This window comes from Bos mutus, chromosome 19 (genome assembly GCF_027580195.1).
Source record: "Bos mutus isolate GX-2022 chromosome 19, NWIPB_WYAK_1.1, whole genome shotgun sequence".
NCBI classification, from domain to species: Eukaryota; Metazoa; Chordata; class Mammalia; order Artiodactyla; family Bovidae; genus Bos; species Bos mutus.
This window is the reverse complement of record NC_091635.1, coordinates 48511977-48537700: the sequence shown is the minus strand read 5'-3', so window position 1 is coordinate 48537700 and position 25724 is coordinate 48511977. Positions and strand designations below refer to the sequence as shown.

General features: G+C 41.2%; 1 protein-coding gene across 7 annotated transcripts in view; it reads right to left on the bottom strand.

The window, feature by feature from the left end:
• The window catches only part of ACACA (acetyl-CoA carboxylase alpha), a 283137-nt gene that overhangs the window by 116531 nt on the left and 140882 nt on the right, over positions 1 to 25724 (bottom strand). For all 7 annotated transcript variants that reach the window (XM_070390509.1, XM_070390510.1, XM_070390512.1 and 4 more), the window contains 5 exons: positions 22604 to 22728; positions 12281 to 12394; positions 10964 to 11077; positions 9839 to 9928; positions 7874 to 7992 (listed from right to left, as the gene is read on the bottom strand). In XM_070390509.1, the coding sequence (XP_070246610.1) occupies positions 7874 to 7992; positions 9839 to 9928; positions 10964 to 11077; positions 12281 to 12394; positions 22604 to 22728 (562 nt within the window). The remainder of the gene's footprint in view (positions 1 to 7873; positions 7993 to 9838; positions 9929 to 10963; positions 11078 to 12280; positions 12395 to 22603; positions 22729 to 25724) is intronic.

Sequence of the window (25724 nt, the reverse complement as noted above, 5' to 3'; positions counted from 1 at the left end):
ACTGACTTCTCTGGCAGTCACAAGTTCTTGGAGCCTTTTACCATCCCTTCCAGCTGAATTTCATTTTGCTGAATTCGAGCTGGCCCTACATAAATCTAGTATCATATAAAAATGTTCCTGATTCTTCTGCCTTCTAACTTGTAGGGGAAAAAAGGGAGACCCTATAGGAAAATGATTGGGGATGCATGCAAACAAGCAGTGGTTATATCAAGCTGTGACTCAGAGCCAGGATAAGGAAAATCTTTTGAAATCAGGCAGCAAAGCAGAATCAGAAGAGGTCGGCTGAATAACCTACTAGTGGTTGCTAACAGCAGTACCATCGGAGAAAGAGCAATTAGACTGGCTGTGACCAGTGGTGGTCTCCTTGCGTGACTATGTTTCTGCAGAAGAGTCTGAATCAGGAGCTGTAAAACACATCTGAACCATGTATTTCTGTTGGCGTCTCCCTAACCACCTCCTTGCTGTTCAGATGCCCCAATTCCATGGCAGAGCTTTCATTTACAGTAAAATGAACACTGCTTCATTCATCTGCAGCCTCCTTCCAAGCCCCTTCTTTGCCCCGTGGGAAGGTTCTGCTCTTTCTGAAACGAGTCTGCCAACAGAGCTACAACACATTACTATTGCCTGCTGTATAATTAGCTACAAATCCACAGCACAAAACTACAGGGATTTACAGGTGCCCAGGATTCCACTTTTCCTTCCCCCTGGAATCAGCTAGTCCTCCTTGACAAGAAGGGACCTTGGGCTACCTTAATGATATATTGAGAGTTTTAAACTCGACTCTCCAAGCTTACGAGTCTAGAGTGCCAAAATAATGCAGCAGAGACCAGAAGCTGAGCCACTGATACCAGAAAGCACGATGGTAAGCACTTAAACCTGGTGAGAATCTTCCCTTCTGCCAGATGCTTGCATCTTATCAGCAGACTCCCTTGAATGAAGGAAGCAAGAGCTGTAGGGGTTTTATTTATTTATAGCTCATTCTGGCCTGCCAACTACGACCAAGCGCTCCCACTGCTAAAAAATGCTACAAATTGGACGGCTTCTGAGTCTCTGAGTACAAGCCAAAGAAGGGTTCTAATCTCTGGGTGTCAAAGATTACCAGGATTCTCAAGAATGGCAATGGGTCACTGATGAGTCCCATAGTAGGGGCCTCTGATTTCTAAACTTCCTCATAACCTCCTTCATGAAAAGAAGGTCCAGAGGCCACCCACCTACAGTGAAACTGAAGGTATCAAGAGCCTAAATACAGTTGTGACCGAAACGTGCTATCAGGAGAGAACACAGCCGATCTCTTCTGGATGTGAGACGAGAAGTGGAAAGTGTTTGAATGAAAACATTCTATCACAGGGGGCCAAGTTCACAAGGAGCAAATAGCAGAGAAAGTGCAGTGCAACTCAAGTTAACTTAAAACATGGATTTCCGTCTAAGAAATTGGTCCTCACCCATTATGTTTGTATAGAAATACACAACAAATTGTATTTCCATCTTCTGATTCAACTGTGATGCTTCTTATCTGAATCACAGACGAAAAGTTTTAAAAAACGAACTGTGTTCACTAATAGGTATTACTTATGAAAATCATTTGGAGTTTTAAATTTCATACTCTCAGACTGTCATAATATGCACAGCCATAGGCATAGCTATAGAGTTTATGGGATAATATACTTTACATATGTTTGCATAAATATAGTTATATTTTAGAAGATGAAATACACAGGCTGCCTAAAGAGCCTATTTGTTTCCAGATTATTCTGAGTTGCTTAATACGTCCAGAGCTAAGTAAAATTGTGAATGTCAAACGATTCGATGAATCGTCAAAAATACATTTAGGATGAGGCTTTAGTGTAACAAGCTTTTCTATCACCAGCACAAGAGAATGATAGAACTATGGATTCAGAATAAGAAAAAATACACACATACACACACACCTATGAGTCTAAATTCTGGGCCTCCCTGGAAATAGAGAAAAGGGAATACTGAATGATAGCAGTTTGAGTTCTAGGATTAATCCATGCAAAATACTGGTTGAACTCAATGAAGAGCTGGCCTGATGAAATCTTAGACAAAAGAATTAAGCCCTAAAAGTCTGCATGATAATAAAATGTTCTCTCAGTGTGGATCAGCTATCATGACTACGCCTGCACCAAGAAAATGACTAAAAGAAATCCACTCATTTCTCTCCGAAAGACTACAAATTACCTTAAAAAAAAAAAAAGATCCAAAATCTCCTCCCCTCAAAAAAAAAAATTCACATACAATAAGACATAGTCCTTACTTGCTAAGAAGATAAAGAGGGAAGAAAACACACACATTTCTCATATATGTAGGTGTTCCATATACACTGGTTTCCTATTATGTTTAAGTCAGGAATTTAAGAAGGGAATTTAACAAGAATAGGGTATGTCTAGCCAGGAGTTTCCCTCGGTAAAGGGAAACTGGATAATACCTGGATACTGGTAAGACCTGAGCATGCTAAATAAGTTCCAACTACAGTTCCCCGCACCCGCCCCCCCCAAATTGGAACTCTTGCATGGAAGAGCAAGAAGAAGATAATATACCTTAGTGAAGCCTACCTAGCAAGAAGGATGATAAGAAAGGTCACAGAAATAAGAAATGGTTATTTCTTTTAAATGACTGTTTAGTCATGTGATGCCTTTCCTAACACTGAGAAGTGTGTTAGAAAAAAAAAAAAACACAGTCAAATTATACTGAAACACACAGTAATTAAACGTCAAACAAGTTCCAGTCCGGCAAAATGAATAAGCCAGAGAGTTATGCTGTGCGATATTGTACCTAAAGTCAGTAATATACTATATACTTAAAAATTTAAGAGGGTAGATCTCATGTTAAATGTTCTTTCCACAATAAAATTTTTTAAAAATTTTAATATTAAAAAACGTCAAGCAATACAAAGTATCTCAATAAATCTAAGCAAAAAGGCACCAAACATGTCCGCCACATGCTAATTGCCCAAGTGTGCTAAAATAAAAAGAGGGGGGGTGTCTTCTCTCTTCTCAGAGGCTGCTCCACTTATCTGCCATGGCAGCTGCTTGTGTTTTGCCTACTTCTCTAAATAATCAAAACATGTGCAAATGGGACATGGCCTTCAATCCAAGTGGCCTCTAGGGCATTTTCCTGAAAAAATACCCTGCTGTTGTCAGTCTGCAGACAGAGAGCCATGTTTCATCCAAACCCACAGAGGCTAAATCGCTAGTCAAAAACAAACTACAGGAATGGAATTCCACAAGATGACCCCATACACAACAAGAGACTGTAGTCTTGCTTTGAAAATACAGCGGAGAAAGATACTCTCAGGACTTGCTGGATAGGTCTGGTCTACTTCGAAGGAATGCCTGGCTAGGAATGGGAAGACCAAGTATCAGGAAAGAAAATGCAAAAAACTGGTTAAAGAATGTATGTAATTTTTTCCCTAAGAATTTTTGGTTTGTTAAGAGTACTGGAGTGGGTTGCCATTTTCTTCTCCAGGGAATCTGCCCGACCCAGGGATCAAACCCAGGTCACCCATATTATAGACAGACGCTTTACCATCTGAGCCACCAGGAAAATCATTTAGAATTAGATATGTAAAATGTGTATATTCATATGCCTGTTCTATGTTCTCACTGAATAATTTTTAAAACATGCATAAAATACTGTAGTATATCTATAGTGTCAGAAGTGAATGCTTCCTGTAACCATTTACAAAATAAGCAAGATAAAAGTTTATTAAAAAAAAAAAATTCTTCTAGGGGCACTACCACTAACATAAAACAGAGCACTCAGTGTGATTGCCCTAATTAATTCTTGATCAGTTGAGTTGACTATGTGGCTAGGAAGTGCTGGAAATATGGCTAGTCTGTACTGAGACATGCTGGAAGCAGAGAATACACTCTAAATTCCAAAAAGTTAGTTAAGAAGAATGGAAAATATCTGGTTAATAACTTTTTATTACATATTAATATAAAACTTTGGATACAATGGGTTAAATAAAATGTTAAAGTAATTTTATCTGAGCATTTCCTGGCAGGCCAGTGGTTAGAACTCCGCTCTCTCACTGCCAAAGGCCCAGGTTCAATCCCTGGTAGGGAAACCAAGATCCCACAAGCCATGCAGTGCGGTGCAACAACAACAACAACAACAACAACAATAACAACAAATTATTATTTTATCTGTTTCTTATTAGATATGCCCGTAGAAAATTTTAAATTATATATATGGCTTGCAATATATGTCCAATATATTTCTATTGGACAGTGCTGGTCTAGTGGTGAAAGTGAAAGTTAAAGTTGCTCAGTTGTGTCTGACTCTTTGCAACCCCATGCATGGACTACACAGTCCATGGAATTCTCCAGGCCAGAATACTGGAGTGGGTAGCTGTTCCCTTCTCCAGGGGATCTTCCCAACCCAGGGATCAAACCCAGGTCTCCCGCATGGCAGGCGGTTTCTTTACTAGCTGAGCCACCAGGGAAAGTCTGGTAGTACTGATTCCCAACTGCAGATGTTCAACAGAATTATCAGAGAAGCTTTTTCAAAAAAGTGATACCCTGGACTCTGGTTTGAAATGAATCAGAATCTTGAGAGCCAGGAACCCAGTAGGTTTATTTTTTAAAATACTTGGCAGCTAATTCTGAGAATCACTAATCTAGAGGTTAGTGGACATAATCGTGTCCTTGAGTTTTACTGAACTTAAGAGTGGAATGAACACTGGTAGACAAGTCTCCTGTAATTGACTTCTGTAGAATTAGAAACAATAATCTTTATTGCCTGCTGTTGACAACAAGAATAGAAAACAACAAAAGTCCTGAGGTTAGGAAAAAAGTTGGAACTTGGCTCAAAAATAGCTAAAACTAAGATACTCAAGAATTCTTTTGTAAAGGTGGTAGGTCTATGAAATAATAAAGAACTTGGCTTTTGTCTAAATCCTTGGAATTTCCCAAGTAATAGAAGTGCCTTCATTATTCATGAGCTCCTTGGATCACACCTGAGTTTATGTTAAGAGATGAGATAACTCAGGACAGGGTCTGCTCACTAGAAAAACCAACCATGTGACTAGAGGGTCAGCTGGACCTCTGGGGAGGGGACAGGAGCTGGAGGGTGAGTTTAATCAAGTGGTCAATGATTCAAACAATGGTGCCATCGTAATGAAATCCTGATAGAAACACTGAACCCTGACGTTCAATGGAACTTCTTGGTTGGTGAACAGATTGATACACTGGGAGGACTAGGTACCTGGATTGTACAAGGAAAGAAGGGGAAAACTCTTTTAGGACCCACCCAGACCTCACTCTATGTATCTCTTCATTGAGTTGGTCTGGATCTGTATCTTTTATAGTAAAACTGTGCTTATACATACAGTACTTTGCTGAGTTCTGTAAATTGTTCTAGTGAATTACTGAACTCAAAGGGGTCATGGGTACCCCCCAAATTTACAGCCAGTTGGTCAGAAGTGTGGGCAGCCGAGGAAACCCACTTGTGGCCACATTCTGAAGTAGGGGCAGTTTTGTGAAGATCTGAGCCCTTAACATGTGGCATCTAACACCAGGTGGTAAATGTCAGAACTGAATGGCAGTATACCAACTGATGTCAGGATAAAGTCGTAACTGCAAATTGTTAACAGAAACATTTGTAAGAAAATCTAAGATCTTACAAAACTAAATTCAAGCAAATTTGTAATAAGTGAATAAACTATGTTCTTAAAATTGAATACAGTTTTCTGTAATTAAAAGCTGATAATTCATTTTATGGGCTTCCCTGGTGGCTCAGTGGTAAAGAATCCCATCTGGCAATGCAGGAAACACAGGTTCAATCCCTGGGATGGGAATATGCCCTGGAGAAGTAAATGGCCACCCACTCCAGTATTCTTGCCTGGGAAATCCCACAGACAGAGGAGCCCGGTGGGCTATAGTCCATGGGGTCACAAAAGGGTCAGACACAACTTAGCCACTAAACAACAGTAAATTTTATATTACTAAACTAACAAAAGGACTTTAGATCTAAAACAGCATTAAAACAATTCGGGCATTTTCTCTGGTTTTCACAAAGATTATTTTATCTTTCCTTCTATTTTTTTAAGTCTTTATTGAAGCAGTTACAATACTGCTTCTGTTGTTTAAGTTTATAATTCTGAATACACACAACCAAGGAAGACTTTAGAAAGCCAGCAAGACTACAGCGAGATTCGGTTCAGGTCTCCAGAAGAATGTGTGCCCCTTGGATGTTGGGAGGGACAGGTATACAAGTCTTGAAACCATATCAAGAATCATCATACCAGAGTCACACCCCTGAGAAGGAAAGGTGAATAAGATTTCTTAACAGTTCAGAGGCATTCCTCTCAATTTTCCAACTGACTTTCCCTCACCAAACTGGACACAGATCCTCAAATAAAGAAAGTAGGACAGGGAGAGCAATTCAGAGAGACAAGGGGAGCAATGAGGAGGGAAGGAGATCAGAAGCAGCACTGCAGCCAGACTACAAATCACTGCCCAAAGCAGGAAGAAAAAAGCCAATGTCCTGAGAATTACAAAGGGTGGGAAGTATAGCGTGTAGTTCTCCACAATTATTCAAGGAAGGCAGGAGAAGAAAGAAGCCCGAGTGCTGAGCCCATGTGTGCCATGAGCACCTTGCCCGCTCGCTGAAGGACAGCCATTCGTTTCTGGAAAATGAGATTCTGAAATCCATGGAGGCGAAAATGTACCGAGAGATGCTTGCTAAATCAAGGATATATGCTTTTCTCTGCCAGCCATAAGGTATTTTCGAGGGAGAGGAGTGAAGGGACCTTCTGAGACAAAGAAGACAAGTACTTTTTTCTGAAGACGCTGCTGCTCGGCTGCTGACCTCTGCTGGATTAACACTGGCATTCAGTGGCCGCAAGTCTCCGTGCACACCTCTTTGTCTCTAGGAAGAGCTGCTATTGCTTTGGGTGAAGTGGCAATTCAGAACAGAACCATTTCTGTTGTCTGTAACTAAGGATCCCCAAAGACACGGTACTTTGTAATACAGACTGAAGAACCAAAGGCCATAAAGAAGAAATGGAGGGGATGCAGCTTAAGATTGGCTGTGGTTATTTATATTTCCTGTGGTATTACTGAGGAGAATGAAAATACGGAAGGGAGATGACTAGAGGTGGGGATGAAATTCCTAGGTTTTTCACTGCCTGGGAATACTTGAAAAAGAAATGAGATTATTAGAGAAAGTATTTCCATCTTAAAGCCAAAGCAATATTTTGGTATTATTGTTGGAACTGGAAACAAATTTCCATATGCACATTTTTTTTAAGGGCGTAAGAAGGTAAAATTAATGGAATTAACACAGCTTATATGAGTAATTTACTTGAATTTAAGTTTGCTTTCTGAAGTGTGATTTTTAAAAACTGAATTTCAACTGCTAAATTTACATGTGTGCTTTTGGAGAGATCATGAAACTGGTTCAGGTTCAACCCACAGCAAACATAAAGGGGAAAAAGGCATTCCACCCAAAATATTTTTACATCCTGTTGACTTAAACTGCTACAAATGTGATTTTCTGGCAAAACTCCAGAAAGTGAAATGCCAGTAAATTCTAACTTAAAAAAAGAAAGAACTATGCCTCCTCCATGACAGAACACAAGTAAAAATGAATGGACTCATCTTAACCTTGTATCTAAATTAGACCATACTGTCACTCTCCAGGTCAAAGATTAAAAAGTAAAAAAAAAAAAAGAAATAGCTGCCAAGAGGCTCTTCTCTCATGGTTTAAATGTATTCATTGTCTGCTCTACATTTCTAGCTAAAAAAATAACCGTACAGAACGGTCACACACATTACCCCTCCCCCACCCCCAAACTCTCTGGATAGAGCTCTGGTTGGCTCCAGTGCACGCACCAGCTCAGACTCACCTATTTGGATGCGATGTGGGCAGCATGAACTGGAATTCCACCACGCAGGTGTTGTCCTTCAGCTGCCGGTGTTGTACGCTATTAAGTTCATAGGCGATATAAGCCCTTCGAACATACACCTGGTTAAAAAATAATCCTCAGTAAATACACTTGAAAAACAGAAACTCAGAGGTGGTTAGCCCAGGGAAAAGACAGTCCTGAAAAGAGATGTATGGTGCAGAAGATGGTCTCTGCTGACAGAAGTCCCAGTGCCGAACACATACATACATACTTTGCTGTAATTAATACGGCTGGAGTCTTACAACTATACCCATGACTATAAATGGAAAGGAAACCAGCCTGCCTCTGCTGGACACCTCTAGGTGTGCTGAAAGCCCTTTACACTGATCTAAACTCGAGAGTAACTTTGATCATTAGCAGAAGAGCATACAGAACCATGACTATTAATTCATTACACATGATGATGTCAACAGAAGATAAAATCAAGGACTTCTCTGATGGTCTAGAGATTAAGAATCCGCTTTCTAATGCAGGGGACATGGGTTCGATCCCTGGTCCAGGAAGATCCCAAGTGCCCCCAGGGCAACGGACCCCATGTGCCACAACTACTGAGTCCACGTCCTCTGGAGCCTGCACGCTGCACCTAGAGAGATCAAGCACCACAACGAAGATCCCACGTGCCACAGTGAGGACCCAATGCAGCCAAATAAATAATTTTTTTTGTAAAAAGAAGATGAAAGCAAACAGGGAGAAAAATAAGAGGTGCTGATTGTGGGCCACCTGAGGCATGAAGAGACAAAACAGAAACAACCGAGGTACAGTCTCACTCATTCACTATCTTGTATCTTTCTTCTGTTTTCCCACTGGTCCAAATCAATTTTACATTGCTCATATCGCCCAAATCCTCGGCAAAATCTGAAGGCATAATTTGACATATAATATCTCAAATACACTAACTTGACTCAAAGAAACAGCAACAGGCTGTTTCTCAGGAAAACCTGTCAGTTCAACCTCATGAACTTCACAGCCAATTTGCCGTGCACACATGATGGAACATGGAATCCTATCATCATGTGAGGTATACAAGGAGACTTTGCATTAAATAGCATAAAAGCACTGTAGAACACTTAGATGTTTTCCAATTTTGGTATTTACTGAGTAGGATTTATGACAGTCTCCCCACAGAATACAAATAAAAAGTAACCCAAAGGAGCACGCAGAAGACTGTAGCGGTGTCACATCACATAAAAATCATCTAAGACACTCCTTTTCCTCACCTCCAAAACACACCTCCTTGGCAAACTTTACAGCAGTATTTGGAGCCTGCAATTTTTGTGCTTAATGAGACAGTATGCTAGAGCGGACACAGCAAAGTCTGTGAGTCAGAATGAGCTGGGTTCAAATGCAAACTCTTCCACTTACTATCCATGTGAATATAGACAAGTCACTTAACCTCTCAGTCTTACTTTCTTCTACTTCATGAAGTATTTGGAGGATTAAATGAGAAAAATAAAGCACCTAAAGCACAGTTCATTAAACTTTCCTTCTCACGCTGAAATAGTTCATAAGTTCATAAGAACTGCTTGACAATTCAGAATATGACTAGAATCCATTCTACTTGGCCCAAATCACAAAATGGTACTGTTCTGATCAGCCACATATTTTTTTCACTTACTGTGTTACAGGGCATCCTCATCTCTATGAAATGGAAGGATTCAAGTACTTGGAAAGTAGAATTGAAAAATGCTGGTAGCTGTGACTGGAACCCAGAAACTGGTGATTAGTTGAGTTGGCACACTTGAATAAAAGTAAGACCAAAGTGCAGCATTTGTCTCAGAGGAAAAAACTCTACTCTGGAGAACCAACATTAAGACCAAAGAAGGACTGATAACAATAGCCAAGCAGGCAAAAGGAGTCGGCCAGAAGCTGAGAAAAAGGTGACGTCATGTTACTATGAGAACCCACCTCCAGAGCTGCCATCCTCACGACCTGGTTGCTGTGATAGAAGAAGTTTGGTAGGACATCAAAAATCGACGTTTCGGACAAGATGAGTTTCTGGAAGGTACAAAGACAAGCTTCAACCATTACATCCATAAGAGAACAATTCCAATGGACAATATTTAGCATTAGAAGCATTAGTGAAACTTTAAGCATTTTGTCTGCAAACTTATAAACTTATCTTCTCTTTGCATGAACTCACCTTCTCTCTGCCTTGGCTTCCTCAGATACAAAATGGAGAAAATAATAATACCTATCCTCAAGGGCTGTCGTGGGTGTTAGACAGTACATGTAAAATTCTTAGACATGCATTAACAGTGCATTAATTTTAATGCTATTAAATGTTTATGGCTATTATTATCCTTTCTGACATATAGCCGAACTTAACGTTTAATATATTGTCTCAGTACAATATATGGTAAACCATAGATTTGAACTCTCTATTTCAACCATGAACCAAATAAACAAAAATATCCTTCCCCCCACTCTGTCCCCACTTCCTTAGTTTCCCCAGAAAGAAATCTAAGAGAAAGCTGGAAGATTCCCTTGGCTAGGTATGATAATATTATCATTATTTCCAAGTAGAAAAATACAAAGTCATTCCTGACAAAATGATGTTTAAAAAACAACAGTCAAGGTTCTTTGAATTAGCAGTAAAATTAGCCAATATTATTTTATACAATGGCTCTGTACAAAGCTTAACAGTAAGTATTAAAATAAAACTACATGATTATTTAAGTAGCTTTTCCCTGTTTAACCTATTTATACCTCGGATTCAAATATCAGAAATCAACCAGTACTACCACTTCATTGTGTCCTAGAACACTTTCTAGATACAAGCACAAGAGGTGAAGACCTCAACAGGACACGTCCATCAAGGCCAGCCTATGCAACTTTTAAGCTAAGCCACAATTCTAACAGCATTTTTATGGGGAGGAAAAAAAGTACAAATCGTCTTATAAAGTCGAGGGATGAAACTTTATTACACAGAAAATCATAATTGACTGAAACTGATTACTTAATTAAACTATGCTTGGGAATAAAGGGGACAGCAGTGCAAAGGGGTAGAAATGGGCTGTGATGCATGAATACCTGCAGGTTCTCGATGCAGAACTGATGTCCATACATGTCAATGGCGGATAGGAAGATAGACTCGACTTGGTTGTGGCGAAGCTCATAGGATGGCAAATGGGAAGCAATAAGAACCTAGAGTGAGAGCAAAGTGAGAGGTGTTAAGTTCCTGAGGGAGTGATTATTCTAGGCTCCCATTAGGCAGCTCTGATACAAAAGCAATAAATATAAATCTGGATGTGCAGGCATCAAAGATAAAACAGAGACTAAGTACCACAACTTGTGGGTCCTGTAACAGAAAGCCAGGGCCACCAAGTACTGTGTCTCAGCTGACTCCTGCCATGATTTGTGTGGTGAGCGATCTCCAGTGGGGGGCCGGGGAGGGAAGGGAGAGCAAACCACCACCATCAAGCTCCATCAGTGCAGCTGGTCTACCCCTGTGAAGCCGCTGGTGCTGGGGACTACATGACTAGCTGGTAATTGGGAATCAGGTCTGGCAGGGAGCAGCTGTGGGGAAGGTGGATGCTGCAGAGCTAGCCTCTTGTAACTCTAAAGGGGAAAGACAGACTAGGAAAAGCTGCTCCGACAGCCCCAGGTACTCGGTAGAGGAGAGGGCGTCAGAATGTGACACCCATGCGTGTGAGGGGCAGAGAGAAAGAAAGCAGTGTCGCAGACAAAGAGGGACATGGTGGGACCTGAATACCCTCAGCAGGTCACTCAGAGGTTCAATAACTTTGAGTAATTCAGTGACATGGATACAATTGTAGAGAAAGCAGAAGGTCACTGAACAGCTTCAAATGCAGCTTCCTTGTCGATGCCTGCGCACTGGAACACAAAACACAAAGGGAGTGCCAAACCCTGGCTTCCCTGCTGAAGCCTTCTGGAGTGGAAATGCAGACCACAGGGTGAAAGTAACTGCACTGCTCTGGGGTTGCGCTGACCGCCAGCACCGAAGACTCATTTCATCATCTTTTGCTCTCCACACTTGATGTTTTGCTGGACACTTAGAAGTTTCACCTGCTTCTAAGCCCCCTGTGTTAAGTAAGAAATATCAAACCTATTGTCTTCCTTCAGGTTCCTTTCCTCCACCTGACTTAACAGGGAATGGTAACAGGACTTTCTGATGGGGGCGGGCTCCTATTTTAAAGAAATTTGAGGTTAATCTTTTCCATTCTCTTTAAAAAAACATATAACACATGAGAACATTTGCTCTGAAGGCAATGAGACATATGTGAGAAATTGCATGACCTTTGGAAGGTGCTGGGGAAGAGCTCATGGAACCGACTGTCCAACCTGTGAAGACCATTCCTCACTCCGGATAACCAACTCAGTCCTTACCTGGCGTGCTCGGAGTGCCACCTTCGCGTTGGTGGTCTTGCTGAGTTGAGTTAGCTCCGTGAGGATATTCAGCAGCTCATCAGTGAGGGTGGGGTCCCGGCCACACAGCTGATCCTAATTGTTAATGCGACAAAGAACATGCATATTCATGTTAAAAACAACTAAACCCAGAACTCTGCTCAATGCTATGTGGCAGCCTGGATGGGAGAGAGGTTTGGGGGAGAATGGATCCTTGTATATGTGTGGCCGAGTCCCTTCCCTGTTCACCTGAAATTATCACAACATTGTTAAATTGGCTGTTCTGCTGCTGCTAAGTCGCTTCAGCTGTGTTTGACTCTTTGCAACCCTCATGGACTGTAGCCCACCAGGCTCCTCTGTCCATGGGATTCTCCAGGCAAGGATACTGTAATGGGTTGCCATTCCCTCCTCCAGGGGATCTTCTCCCTTCTCCAGGGTTCGAACCCGCGTCTCTTATGTCTCCTGTATTGGCAGGTAGGTTCTTTACCTCTAGCGCCACCGGGGAAGCCCTAAATTGGCTATACCACAGTACAAAATAAGAAGCTTAAAAAAAAGAACTGAGGTGGTGAAAACTTTGAATTGGGACAAGGAAATAGAAACAAAGTAAAGAGAGCTGGATTCCTAAGATGCAAACATCCTGTTACCTTTATCCTAAAGAGTGCGGAAAAGAGATCCCAGAGGAAGCTGCTGCCAAGGAGAAGCCCAAGGCCCTCGGCCAATCAGGCTCAAAATTCCTAATGCATTTCTTTATGAACCAACGCTATACTTTAAACATGCAGAAGAAGTCATCAGAGACCATTAAAAAGGGACAAGGGATCCTGGGTAAAAAAAAAAAAACAGATGATGTCTCAAAGTTTTAAGAGGTTTTAAATAATATAAGGCCAGAAAGCTGTCTTGGTCCTTTTGGAAAGAAGGAAGAATAAGGCAAAAGGAACCACTCCTGGTGGTTTCATTTCATAAACCAAATGTCCAGCATCCCAGGAGGGCACAGAACAGAAACATAAGCACAAGTTATTCATTTAGAAACACACGCTGACAATTCTATATCCCAAATCATGTATCCTCCTGCTGTACAAAGAACCATTCCATGATACCTAAACATGGTGAATCCTTAGAGGCATTAGAGGGGAAAACCAAACTCCTACTATGTGATCCATGGTGTAATTCAGGACTGGGTCCTTAGTCTCCGAAAAATTAAAAAATTTTAAGAAAAAAAAATCTCTATCATATTTTGAGAAAACATTTCTTCTCCAGCGCAATATCAGTTTATTCCCTAAATTCACCCATTATCCATGTAATTTTCATCTAAACTGAAAAAAAAACCCTGCAGATGCAGTTTTTATAAATGCCTATCATTCTTGAAATTTACAGAGTGATCAGTAACAGTAGTTCTGAATACCACATCACATAGTTCCCTCTACTTGGAGTTTGAAATAATTGTTAGTTTTTTTTTTTAATAGTCTCTCTCATCTCACTATCAAACAGGACATGAAAGACAGCCAGATCCTAAATGGCTTCTTGTTGCTGCCTTTTAATCTTCTTGTTGCTGCCCTTTCTCGATTACTGCCTTTTTCTTAAGGAATCTCCACTTCATCTTAAACCTTCCCCATCTCAGGGGCCCTCCTTATAGTCCTTCACCACAGCAGCACAGGCGCAAGTGTGGGGCTCTGGGGCAGACACACACTTCCCCAAGCACTGTTTCTACAGTCCCTATCACCTTCCACGTCACAGGGTAAACAGTTTTGGAGTACTCAGCATTAGAATGCTGGAAAGACAGTCTCTCAAACATTTTAAAGCAGGAAATATTTTCTGGTTCCCCAATCCACGACCAGAGGTCTGCTCCAGAGTAGTAAACCACGTGATGGTATTTACAGTTAAGGAAGTACAAGTACTGTTTTCACCCATGCCAACAAAGGTTGTCTAGTCAAAGCTATGGTTTTTCCAGTAGTCATGCATGGATGTGAGAGTTGGACTATAAAGAAAGCTGAGCGCCAAAGAATTAATGCTTTTGAACTGTGGTGCTGGAGAAGACTCTTGAGAGTCCCTTGTACTGCAAGGAGATCCAACCAGTCCATCAAGGAGATCAGTCCTGGGTGTTCATTGGAGGGACTGATGCTGAAGCTGAAACTCCAATACTTTGGCCACCTGATATGAAGAACTGACTCATTGGAGAAGACCCTGAAGCTGGGAAAAATCTAAGGCAGGAGGAGAAAGGAACGATAGAGGATGAGATGGTTGGATGACATCACTGACTCAATGGACATGACTTTGAGTAAGCTCCAGGAGTTGGTGATGGACAGGGAAGCCTGGCGTGTTGCAGTCCGTGGGGTCACAAAGAGTGGGACACGACTGAGCAACTAAACTGAATTGATTCACTCATCTGAGTGGAAGAAGAAAGTGACTGTAAATTCCAGGCTTGGTTGAGCATATGGTCACAGACTGAAGGACCTGTTCTTCCTATCCCAGGGCACAAAAGAAACAGCAGGGAGAAAATATAATGAAGTCTCATCTTTTACTGAGAACTCAGGAGCAAAACAGAATTTCAAGGGAATATACAAAATCACCAGCAATTGAACCCCCCCTGGCAGCCCAATGGTTAGGACTCCACGCTTTCATTGCTGAGGGCCCAGATTTGATTCCTGGCTTCCCTGGTGGCTCAGAGGGTAAAGCGGCTGCCCACAGTGTGGGAGACCCAGGTTCGATCCCTGGGTCAGGAAGATCCTCTGGAGAAATAAATGGCAACCCACTCCAGTATTCTTGCCTGGAAAGTCCCATGAATGGAGAAGCCTGGTAGGCTACAGTCCATGGGGTTGCAAAGAGTCTGACACGACTGAGCGACTTCACTTTCTTTTCTTTTCTGGGGAACTAGGATCCTGCAAGCTGCAGAGCAAGGCCAAGAAACAAACAAAATAAATAAAATCACCAGCAACAAGACCATAACAAAACAGAAGGAAAGAAGAGGTAACAGTGGGTAGGGAAAACAAGATAAGCTTTTCCTACCTAAATCCCCCTTTACCTAAGAAAGAGAATCCTTTCTGAGGTACTTACTCCAGTCTTCAGAACTACCCTCTGAAAGATCCCAAAACCTAAGCAATGTCCTGGGTAACAGACTCAGCTATCCACCAGGGAAGCCCACTCTGCAAAAAGCCAGGCTAAACTCTCAATACAACAAAAACAAACACAAGCCAACAATAAAAGTCAGCACAACAAAACAGAAACACCAGCCACCTCCTCAACCTATATCGGATTTGATATGGACTGGTTTCCCTCGAAAGGAAATCCAGGTTTGCCTTTCCAGATTACATTAAAATAATCAAATAAAAATGGAGTTACCAGCTTGTCTAACTACAGATCACATTCTAACTAAAGCACACACACACAAAACTACTTAAAAGTAAAGCCTTTTCATTTCTTCTTTCTAGTATGAGAGAGAGGGGGTGACAAAGTGGGTAGAGAAGCTTGCTTTCTGTAAGAAAAGTGAACTATGGAGGTTAGAAAAAAATAATAGGGAAGTAATTATTCATTCACGATCACCACTGACAATCTTCCTGGGCTCCCAGTGATAAAGTGCAGAAACCAGACCTTTCTGGAATATGAAATACCAAACACAGTATGAATAAACCACTACTTCCAATAATTTATCATGCCTTGACGCCTATATCCTCTACTTTTCTGTATGTTCATTTTATTCATTTTTGAGAGTTTGATATTGAAACTCCAACTGAAAAGCTTATTTATCTACTTAAAAAAAATTGTAATATATAGCAGAACTATATGTGACTTTGTTCTGTATATTCCAAGTCTCTTAATGTGTTATACTTTCATAATTTAAAAAGTAAAAGAGAAAAAAATTTTTTTAATTATCGTGACTTGAAAATTTTGCATTTGTATATTATTTTCTCCATTGTCATCACTAGAACTTAGGAAAAGATTGGCAATAGAAAATTGTCTTGTAGAGTAATACTCTCAATCCTCTCCTGTCCTTAGCCTCAACACAGAGTTCAGGTCCTGAAAGAAACCATGAAGGATGGAAGATGATTCTGTTATCAGAACCACCCGTCCTAAGATGTAAACCTCCAAGAGGAAGTTTACGGGCCTCTGGTCTAGACACAGATGTCCTTTGGGCCACCGGACAGCCCAGCATCCCCGTCTGACTCCGCGGAACATCCTGTAGCAGTTAACACTAAAGGGTGATGGTGCCAGCGTGTGTTTCCTCAACGCAGAGAGGCAGGTTCATTTAACGAGCCTATCTCCTGGTTTGGGGCTTACCTGCATAAATCTGCAAGCCAGGATGAAAATTATTTAGTAATGGCTAAGGTTGATAGCACACACTTATTTCTTGTTTTCATTCTTAACCTGGGTGGTAGCTAATTGCAAGGAATAGCTCAGATTTGCAGAAATATAACAAGCATGCTTAAATGTCAAAACTTCTGCCAAAGTTATGCAGCTCACTTCCAGGAGAGCCCCATATAGCCAACTTGATCCTCACATCCTAAAATCTGAAGGCAATTCAAAATGAGAAGAATGTGATGTAATGGGTAATGTTCTCGACACATTAACTACTGTCCAGCTGGGTGAGGCACCAATCCCCAAACCAAAAATGGACTGGCAACTTCGTACGGTCACAGCTAGATGTTTTTTAAATTCTTTAATTGGAGGGAAACTGCTTTATAATGTTGCTTTGGTTTCTGCCGTATAATAACATAATTCAGTCCTAATTATACATATATCCCCTCCCTCTTGAGTCTCCCTCCCCTCCTCCATGCTAACCCCTCTAGGTCATCACAGAGCACCAGGCTGGGGTCCCTGTGCCATTCAGCAACTTCTCACCAGCTCATAAAAGCTGTGGGGCAGGTTTAACAAGAAATGTTAATATCACCCTTATTCAGGAAACCTGAGTTTACTGAGAAAGAATTTTCTCCTTTATCATATATTGGATAAAATTATTTGCAGTTATGTTGAGAGAAGGATAGAAGGGTGTTTAAACGCTCTGGGTTTCCCTGGTGGCTCAGTCAGTAGAGAATCCGCCTGCAATGCAGGAGATCTGGGTTTGATCCCTTGGTTGGGAAGATGCCTTGGAAGAGCGCATGGCAACCCACTCCAGTATTCTTACCTGGAGAATCCCTGTGGACCGAGGAGCCTGGTGGGCTGTAGTCCTTGGGGTCGCCAAGAGTCAGATATGACTGAGTGATTAAGCGCAGCACAGTCTAAACAAAATCAGAGGCTCCCAGGCACGCCACTACTCCTAGCAAAGCATGGGCCATAACACGTTAATGAGGACCACATCAGAAATAAGGCAAGTAGTGAGGGAAGACTACTCAGAATCAAGGTGGGTACAAGACACATACTCTTTCGTCTAGAGCTGTGAAGAGGTTGATCCTTTCCATCAGCACAAAATTTGGCTAAAGAGTCCTTCAAACATCTCTGAGCAAACATTAACAATTTCCTAAGCGTTTTCCTATAAAATTAAGAAATAAGAGCTTTCAAAAAATAAACTTCCTTTGTTTTCAATGTGGCACCATGTTCCTTCACATGGAGAAAACTGGACAAAACTAGCGTTTTACTCAGTATTTTGCTCTCCAGATACAGTGAAAGATTGGATGAAATCTGCTAGTGAGACTATGAGGCAAGTGATGCCACCACCTGGAAGGCAGGGTGGCTTCCTCGGAGCAGCCCACATTCTGCAACACTGATTCACAGAGGCTCAATCTTCTTGATTCCCACCCTCTAGGTTCAAAAGTCCCAGACATCACTGTCTAGTTCAGCAAAGCACACCATCGACAGTCCTACTTCTAGAAAGCAGAGATGGGAATGCTGGGCACATAACCATCAATCAGGAAGCCAAGGTAAGCAAAGAAAGGGGGAGCCAGCAGAGAATGCAAGCTGGGGGAATGGAACGCTGCCATAGCCAGGTGATAGCCATTAGAGAGAGTAACCCAAACAGCTGAAATGGCTTTTACCAGCCACCCCCACTAATGCAGATGTGAGGTGGGGGACTGGACACCCCCCACCGCCCCTGGAAGAAGGCAGATCGGAGAGCAGTCCTGTCCCAGCCTTCATTCCTGCTCCCCAAGTCACTGCTAGCCGATCCTTAGCTCAGTCACAGCAATTAACTTCTTGTTTTCCAAATCTCTGGGACGAGGTCAAAATAACTGATATTTCAAAAGCAATTTAATGATACAAAAGCCTACAGATGTTTACCAAGTTTTCTTTTGTTGTTTTTTTTTTTAAAGACAAATGTGAAATGCCAAAAGAAAGAAAAGGAAGAATCCATCTTTCTGGTTCACATCTTCAACCTTCCTCCTCCTTCCCCCTCCCCTTCCCTCTCCCTCCTCCCAGCCCCTCCTCCCCCTCCTCCTCCTCTCCTTCCTATTCATCTAAACCAAAACACTAAACAAACGACTCTTTTCTCCAAAGAGCTTGGCCTGCTGGAAAGAAAGTTTGGGTACCATCCACGCAGGTAAGAAGTAATCAGGATGACAAGGTGGGGAAAAAAAAGAACTAGCAGCAAGCCAGAGTCCCATTGGCTTCTGCCTGTCCTGACTGGCAAAAGCAGAAAGCACAGCCTCAAACCAGCTCTCTGACAGGGCCCAACGCCTCTGCAGCACCCCCCGTGTAATTACACACTTGAGTGACTGGACTCTGAAGAAAATTGAAGGCCTGAGCTCCGAACAGCTGCCATTTTCTCTCTCCATCACACCAGCGTGATTACTTGAGAAATGAACAGCCCCGGCTCAAAGCTACTCCAGAATTCTCTGAGGAAATATGGCTCCGTGTTCCAATAATGAGATTCTTAAGGCAAGCGTTACTTACAATCACTCCGCAAAAGGAGCGAGCCGAGCCCCTATATCTTACAAATTAGAATTTAAGAAACCCAGCGACAGTCTTGGACAATCATTACTCTTCTGCTGCTCCAAGGTTTCTGGGCTTTGGTCTATTTTTAGTGCAGAAAAACTGTTAAGTCCTTAAAAAGGTAATCATAATAACATGAAAACTCACTATAATTAGCTTTCTAAAATGGCAAATTCTACCCCATTTTTAGGTCCAAACTGACAGATTCTTCCACATCCTCATCATTGCCCTTTCCTGCCAGAAAAGTCTTGGCTTTAACCAAATGAGAGTTAGCAATCCCTTTCATTAAAATTTAAGGGAAAAATCTAATTAGTCAGAGGTTTCTTCCCTCTTCCAATTGAGAGAAAGAAAACCAGCAGGTTGCCAAAGGTAATATCTTCTTTGCTGAAACCTATCACTTGGAGAAGTTGAAATATTACATTGTGCTGATATTTTTTTTTTCCTTTCAAATGCATCTGCTGGTTTCCCCACCGTCTAGCCATTCTAGGGTAGCAAAGGTAATGAACTCTCCCTATGATTACATATTTTTTAAAGTGGCTATTTCTAAGAAATGTTATATCCTCCAGAGTTAGCCACCTAGGCAGATAACTGAGAGAGTGGCACTGTTGTTAACCAGAGATGTGAAGCAGATACTTTCCCTTCACTCTGAACCATGCAATAAAATATAGCAGAAGATGTGTAGTTTTTTTCCCTCCAAGAAGAAAGGATGGAATTAAGGTACCAAGAATGCCAATCCCACAAAAAGGCAAGAAAGAAAACCAAAGGAGCAAAAAGGTAATACAGTCTCCCCAAAACACAAACATGTAGCAGCGAGGCAATTAATTGTTCACGGAGTACGAAATTGTTCGTGGGATGGGACTGGTGGGGGTAGGTTTTGAAGACCAGTCCTACTGTCCTGATTCCTACCTAGAATGAGCAAGAAAAACCAATGAGTGGAGAGCTTACAAATCATCTTTAAAAATCCTCAAGGGCACAGAAATTCTACCCACTGGTCAAATGTACATCAGTCCCACTCGTGTTTACTAGTCTCCCTTCTCATTGCCTCTTTCTACTAATTCTCAAATTACTGAGTTATGGGGACAAAAGCATGTATCTACTACCAATCCAATAATTGAGCTTCAGTTCAGTTCAGTTCAGTCGCTCAGTCGTGTCTGACTCTCTGCGACCCCATGAATCGCAGCACGCCAGGCCTCCCTGTCCATCACCAACTCCTGGAGTTCACTCAAACTCATGTCCATAGAGTCGGTGATGCCATCCAGCCATCTCATCCTCTGTCGTTCCCTTCTCCTCCTGCCCCCAATCCCTCCCAGTATCAGAGTCTTTTCCAATGAGTCAACGCTTAAGACGTCCATATAAATAAGACAGAAAGGGATCAAAGAAGATGAGGAATAAACTTAAGTGTGTTTTGAGTCCGGAAGGAACAGTACTAGACTTCTAACAGTTACTTTTTGTTATTAAGTTTTGGATATGAGAGCCATTGCTGACATTCATAGAACAAACAAAAGTTATAATGGGACTGTACATTGGCTACATAGGGCTTCCCTGGTGTCTCAGTGGTAAAGAATCTGCCTGCCAATGGAGAAGACACAGGTTTGATCCCAGAGTCAGGAAGATCCCCTGGAGAAGGAAATGGTAACCCACTCTGGTATTCTTGCCTGGGAAATCCCATGGACAGAAGAGCCTGGTGGGCTACAATCCCTGAGGTCACAAAAGGGTCAGACACAACTTGGCAACTAAACAACAACAATGCTGGCTAGATAAGACTCCATTATAAAGCTACTGTCGTGAGTGACAATAGGAATGGGGAAACATGAGGCAACTGCGAGTAGAGCCACGGGCTTTGAGTTCTTGTATAAGATGATATGAATAAGCCTCTTCAATAAATGGTGCTAGGAAAACTGGACAGCTACCTGTAAAAGAATGAAATCAGAACAGTTCTTAACATCATACACAAAGATAAACTCAAGATGGATTAAAGACCTAAATGGAAGATCAGAAACTTTAAAACTCTTAGAGGAAAACATAGGCAGAACACCCGATGACATAAATCAAAGCAAGATCCTCTGTGACCCACCTCCTAGAATAACGGAAATAAAAACAAAAGTAAACAAGTGGGACCTGATTAAAAGCTTTTACACAGCAAAGGAAACGATAAGCAATGTGAAAAGACAACCCTCAGAATGGGAGGAAAAAATAGCAAATGAAACAACTGACAAAGGATTAATTTCCAAAATATCCAAACAGCTCATACAACTCAATACCAGAAAAACAAACAACCCAATCAAAAAGTGGGGAAAAGACCTAAACAGACATTTCTCCAAAGAAGACATACAGATGGTCAACAAACACATGAAAAGATGCTCAACATCAGTCATTATTAGAGAAATGCAAATCAAAACTACAATGAGATATCACCTCACACCAGTCAGAATGGCCATCATCAACAAGTCTACAAACAATGAATGCTGGAGAGGGTGTGGGGAAAAGGGAACGCTCTTGCACTGTTGGTGGCAGTGTAAATTGATACGGCCACTATGGAAGATGGTATGGAGAGTCTTTAGAAAACCACCATATGACCCAGCAATCCCACTCCTAGGCATATCCCCTGAGGAAACCAAAACTGAAAAAGACACATGTATTCCACTGTTCACTGCGGCACTATTTACAATAGCTAGAATATGGAAGCAACCTAGATGCCCATAGACAGACGAATGGATAAAGTTGTGGTACATGTATACAATGTAATGTTACTCAGCCATAAAAAGGAATGCATTTGAGTCAGTTCTAATGAGGTGGATGAACCTAGAGCCTATCATACAGAGTGAAGTAAGGCGGAAAGAGAAATATCATATTCTAACACATATATACAGAATCTAGAAAAATGGTACTGAAGAATTTATTTACAAGGCAGCAATGGAGAAAGAGACATAGAGAATAGACGTGGACATGGGGAGAGGGGAGGAGAGGATGAGATGTATGGAAAGAGTAACACGGAAACTTATATTATCATATGTAAAATAGATAGCCAATGGGAATTTGCTATATGGCTCAGGAAACCCAAACAGGGGCTCTGCATCAACCTAGAGGGGTGGGGTGGGGAGATGGGAGGGAGGTTCAAAAGAGAGGAGATATATGTATACCTATGACTGATTCATGTTGAGGTTTGACAGAAAACAGCAAAATTCTGTAAAGCAATTATCCTTCAATTAAAAAAATAAATTCATTTTTTAAAATGATATGAATAATTGGCAGAACAATTCTTTCCCAACTGGAGCAAGTTCCTTCAGGTCAAGGGCAAAGACAGGCGTGAGAAACTATTAACCCACAACCCGAGCCCTGCTCATCCCAGAATCACACGAGACAGGAGCTTTCCCTCTGACCAGAGCCATCACAGGGAGAAACACTTTTTCGTCTCGTCAGCCATCCTTACAGGTTCTGAAAAGTGGTACTCACGATAAGCATGGTGACCAGAAGATTCTTCCTGGTGACCTGAGCATGAGAGAAGATGTAGTTCAGCACAGTGTTCATATCACTCTTGTTCTCCTCCCGGAGGGCGAACACGCACTTGTCATAGTGGCCTACGAGCAGCAAAAAGAACCGGTCACCACCATGTACGCACGTTCACATTTACATGCTATTTAGAAAATTAATAAGCAGTGAGAAGAAACAGCTTGAGAATTTTCTTAGGTAGATTTCTATAGAATTGGCAGTGTGGTTTATTAAGAACAACTCTGGGCTAGGAGTCAGGTAATCTGGTATAAAAGCCCTGGGCTCAAAGCTTAGCTCTGTTACCAAATGGTGATGCGCTCCTGGGCAAATCACTTTACTTCTCTAAGTCTTATTTTCATTTAAAAATTTTGACAGGTGGGGAAGGGTGTGTCTTAGGGCCTGAGAGTCCACCCCCGACCCTTACTCTAAACTCTCTTATTTAGCTTCCTGCAGTGGTTTCCTTGGGCTTCCCAGGTGGCACTAGTGGTAAAGAATCCACCTGCCAATGCAGGAGACCCCAAGAGACATGGGTTTGATCCCTGGGTTGGGAAGATCCTCTGGAGTAGGAAATGGCTACCCACTCCAGTATTCTTGCCTGGAGAACGCCCTGGACACAGGACCCTGCTAGGCTACATCCACGGGGCTGCAAAGAGTTGGACGAGACTGAGCACACAACCTGAGCAACGTGGTTTCCTTAGAAGAGAGGGTTCAGCTACTTAAAAAGAGATGTCAACACCATTAAACCCCAGCTAGAGATTCTGGTTCCATGTTCCACTCACCAAAACTGTTTCACCTCAACTAGAAGGCGTGGTTTTAGTTCAAAACTAAAACACCCAAACTTATCAATATCCACAAGAAGGATGGCTGCTTCCTCTGGAATCAACATTTTCTCTTCTAAGTCCACAGAATAGTTAAGCAATGCCTAGGAATTCCAAATCCAAACTAAGACACAGATCAGGAAGAACCCTGCATGAAGGTAAAAGGTCTGTAGAGAGATACAGTTATGCGTATTTTCATTGGCCTTTCACAAGGCCACCAGAGGCAGGTTAGTTCTCACGGGCAGGGCTGTGTTTTGCAACAGAAGCGTAAGCCTCAGGTATACCGTAGTGACTGCTACCACGGAATATAAGTAATATTCAGTTCTTTAGAAAACAGCTTACCTCAGAATTAAATTTACAAGTAAAGGAGAATGAGCATCCGAATAGTCTAAAGGGTCAGAATTTTTATGAAATCATGAAAATACTAAAGGATTATCACCTAGTTCAGACTGCATGTTAAGTTACAAACCACAACAGTGGCATTCAAACTGCACTGCCAGGTATTCCTAGAACATCAAGCACAATCAACGAAGGCAACTCTGCTTTTATCTGTTTGGTTTTTTTTTTAAGATTATTCTGATTTGGACCATTTTTAAAGTCTTTATTGAATCTGTTACAATATTGCTTCTATTTAATGTTTTGGTTTTTTTGGACAGGAGGTAAGTGGAATCTTAGCTCCCTGACCTGGGATCAAACCCACACGCTCTGCATTGAAAAGCAAAGTCTTAACTGCTGGACCACAAGGGAAGTCCCTTATCTGTTTTAAATATTAGTGACTGACATAAGATTTTTTTCAAAATCAACCTAAATATATTTGAAAAACAGTGAACTTCAGTATTTAGAGAGCTGCCAATTTCATAAAATATCCATTTGGGACAAAATGGAAGCTGTTGGTTATCCTATATAAATTCATATTTCTCCCTAAAGTGACAACAGAAATATATCTTGGTAATGGAAATTACTAGGGCCAGGGGAAATATGAAGAACATTTACCCAGGGGAGAGGCAGCAGAGACACTAAGCAGAAAGAAAGCAATGATGCCAAGTACCTCTTTTAAAAAAACTTTTTACTGCAACACATACATTCAGAAGAATAAACGCCCAAGTAACTACCATCTATCAGAACATTTTTAGTATCTTTGAAGGATCCTATGTGCTCCTCCTCAAAAATAACCACTTAACTGAATGTTATGTTAATCGTTCTTTTGCTCTTTACATTTATCACAAATGTGTGTGTGTACATATATATATGTATCCATGAATGTATATATTCACTTTTCCTGTTTTCAACTTGGTAACAATGGAATGTTTGGATCCTTCTGTAACTTGTTTCTTTCCCTGACCATTATGTTTTGGATGCATCTTGGTTCCATTTTCACTGCTGTAGACTAATCCATTGTAGAAATATACTAGAATTCAACTATCTATTCAACTTGTGTATATTTGGGTTGTTTCCAGTCTTGTTTGCTATTAATGAATAATGATACCACCAACAGTCCTGAATATGTCTCCTTAATAAACATGTGTAACAGTTTCTCTAGAGCATGTCATCTAAGAGTGAAATTGGTAGGTTGAAGAACATAAATAAGTTCAATTCCATTAGGTACTGATGAACTGTTTTCCAAAGTGGTTGTAACAATTTGCACTTCTACTTATACAAGTGGTGGAAGATGATGTGAATTTTAAATTTTTGCCAATCTTATTGTGGTTTTGGTTCATAGCTCTCTAATTAGTAAGATCGAACATCTTTTCATTGATCATTTGGGTGTGATCATTTGTGCTTCCTCTTCTCCAAATTATCTTTTTTTATCTTTTGCCCATTTTTCTATTAGGTCATCTTTCACTTATTGACTCAAGGCAGTGCTCTACAGATTCTAATCCTTTCTCAGTTGTTACGATTTATAAATATCTTCCTCCACTTTATGGCTTGTATTTTCAAAGTCTTTTTATGGGATCTTTTCATGAACAGAATTTCTTAAGTGATGTCAACTTATTTATCCTTTTCCTTTATAGTTTGTTCCTGCTGGTTTTACATGACAAAATCTTCTTGGTCTTGAGGTCATAAGGATATTCTCCTAAAAATTAAGTAGTTTTGCCCCTTTAGTATGTGTTTAAGTTTTAAATTAATCTGGAATCGATTTTTGTGCATCTTGTCTAGGCTAGGATTTTTTTTTTTGGAGGGGTGGTGGCAAATGAATAATCCATTACCCAGTAGCAAACTGTCCTTTCCCCATGACTTACAACACATGCCCTGTTGTAGTTTTTCAT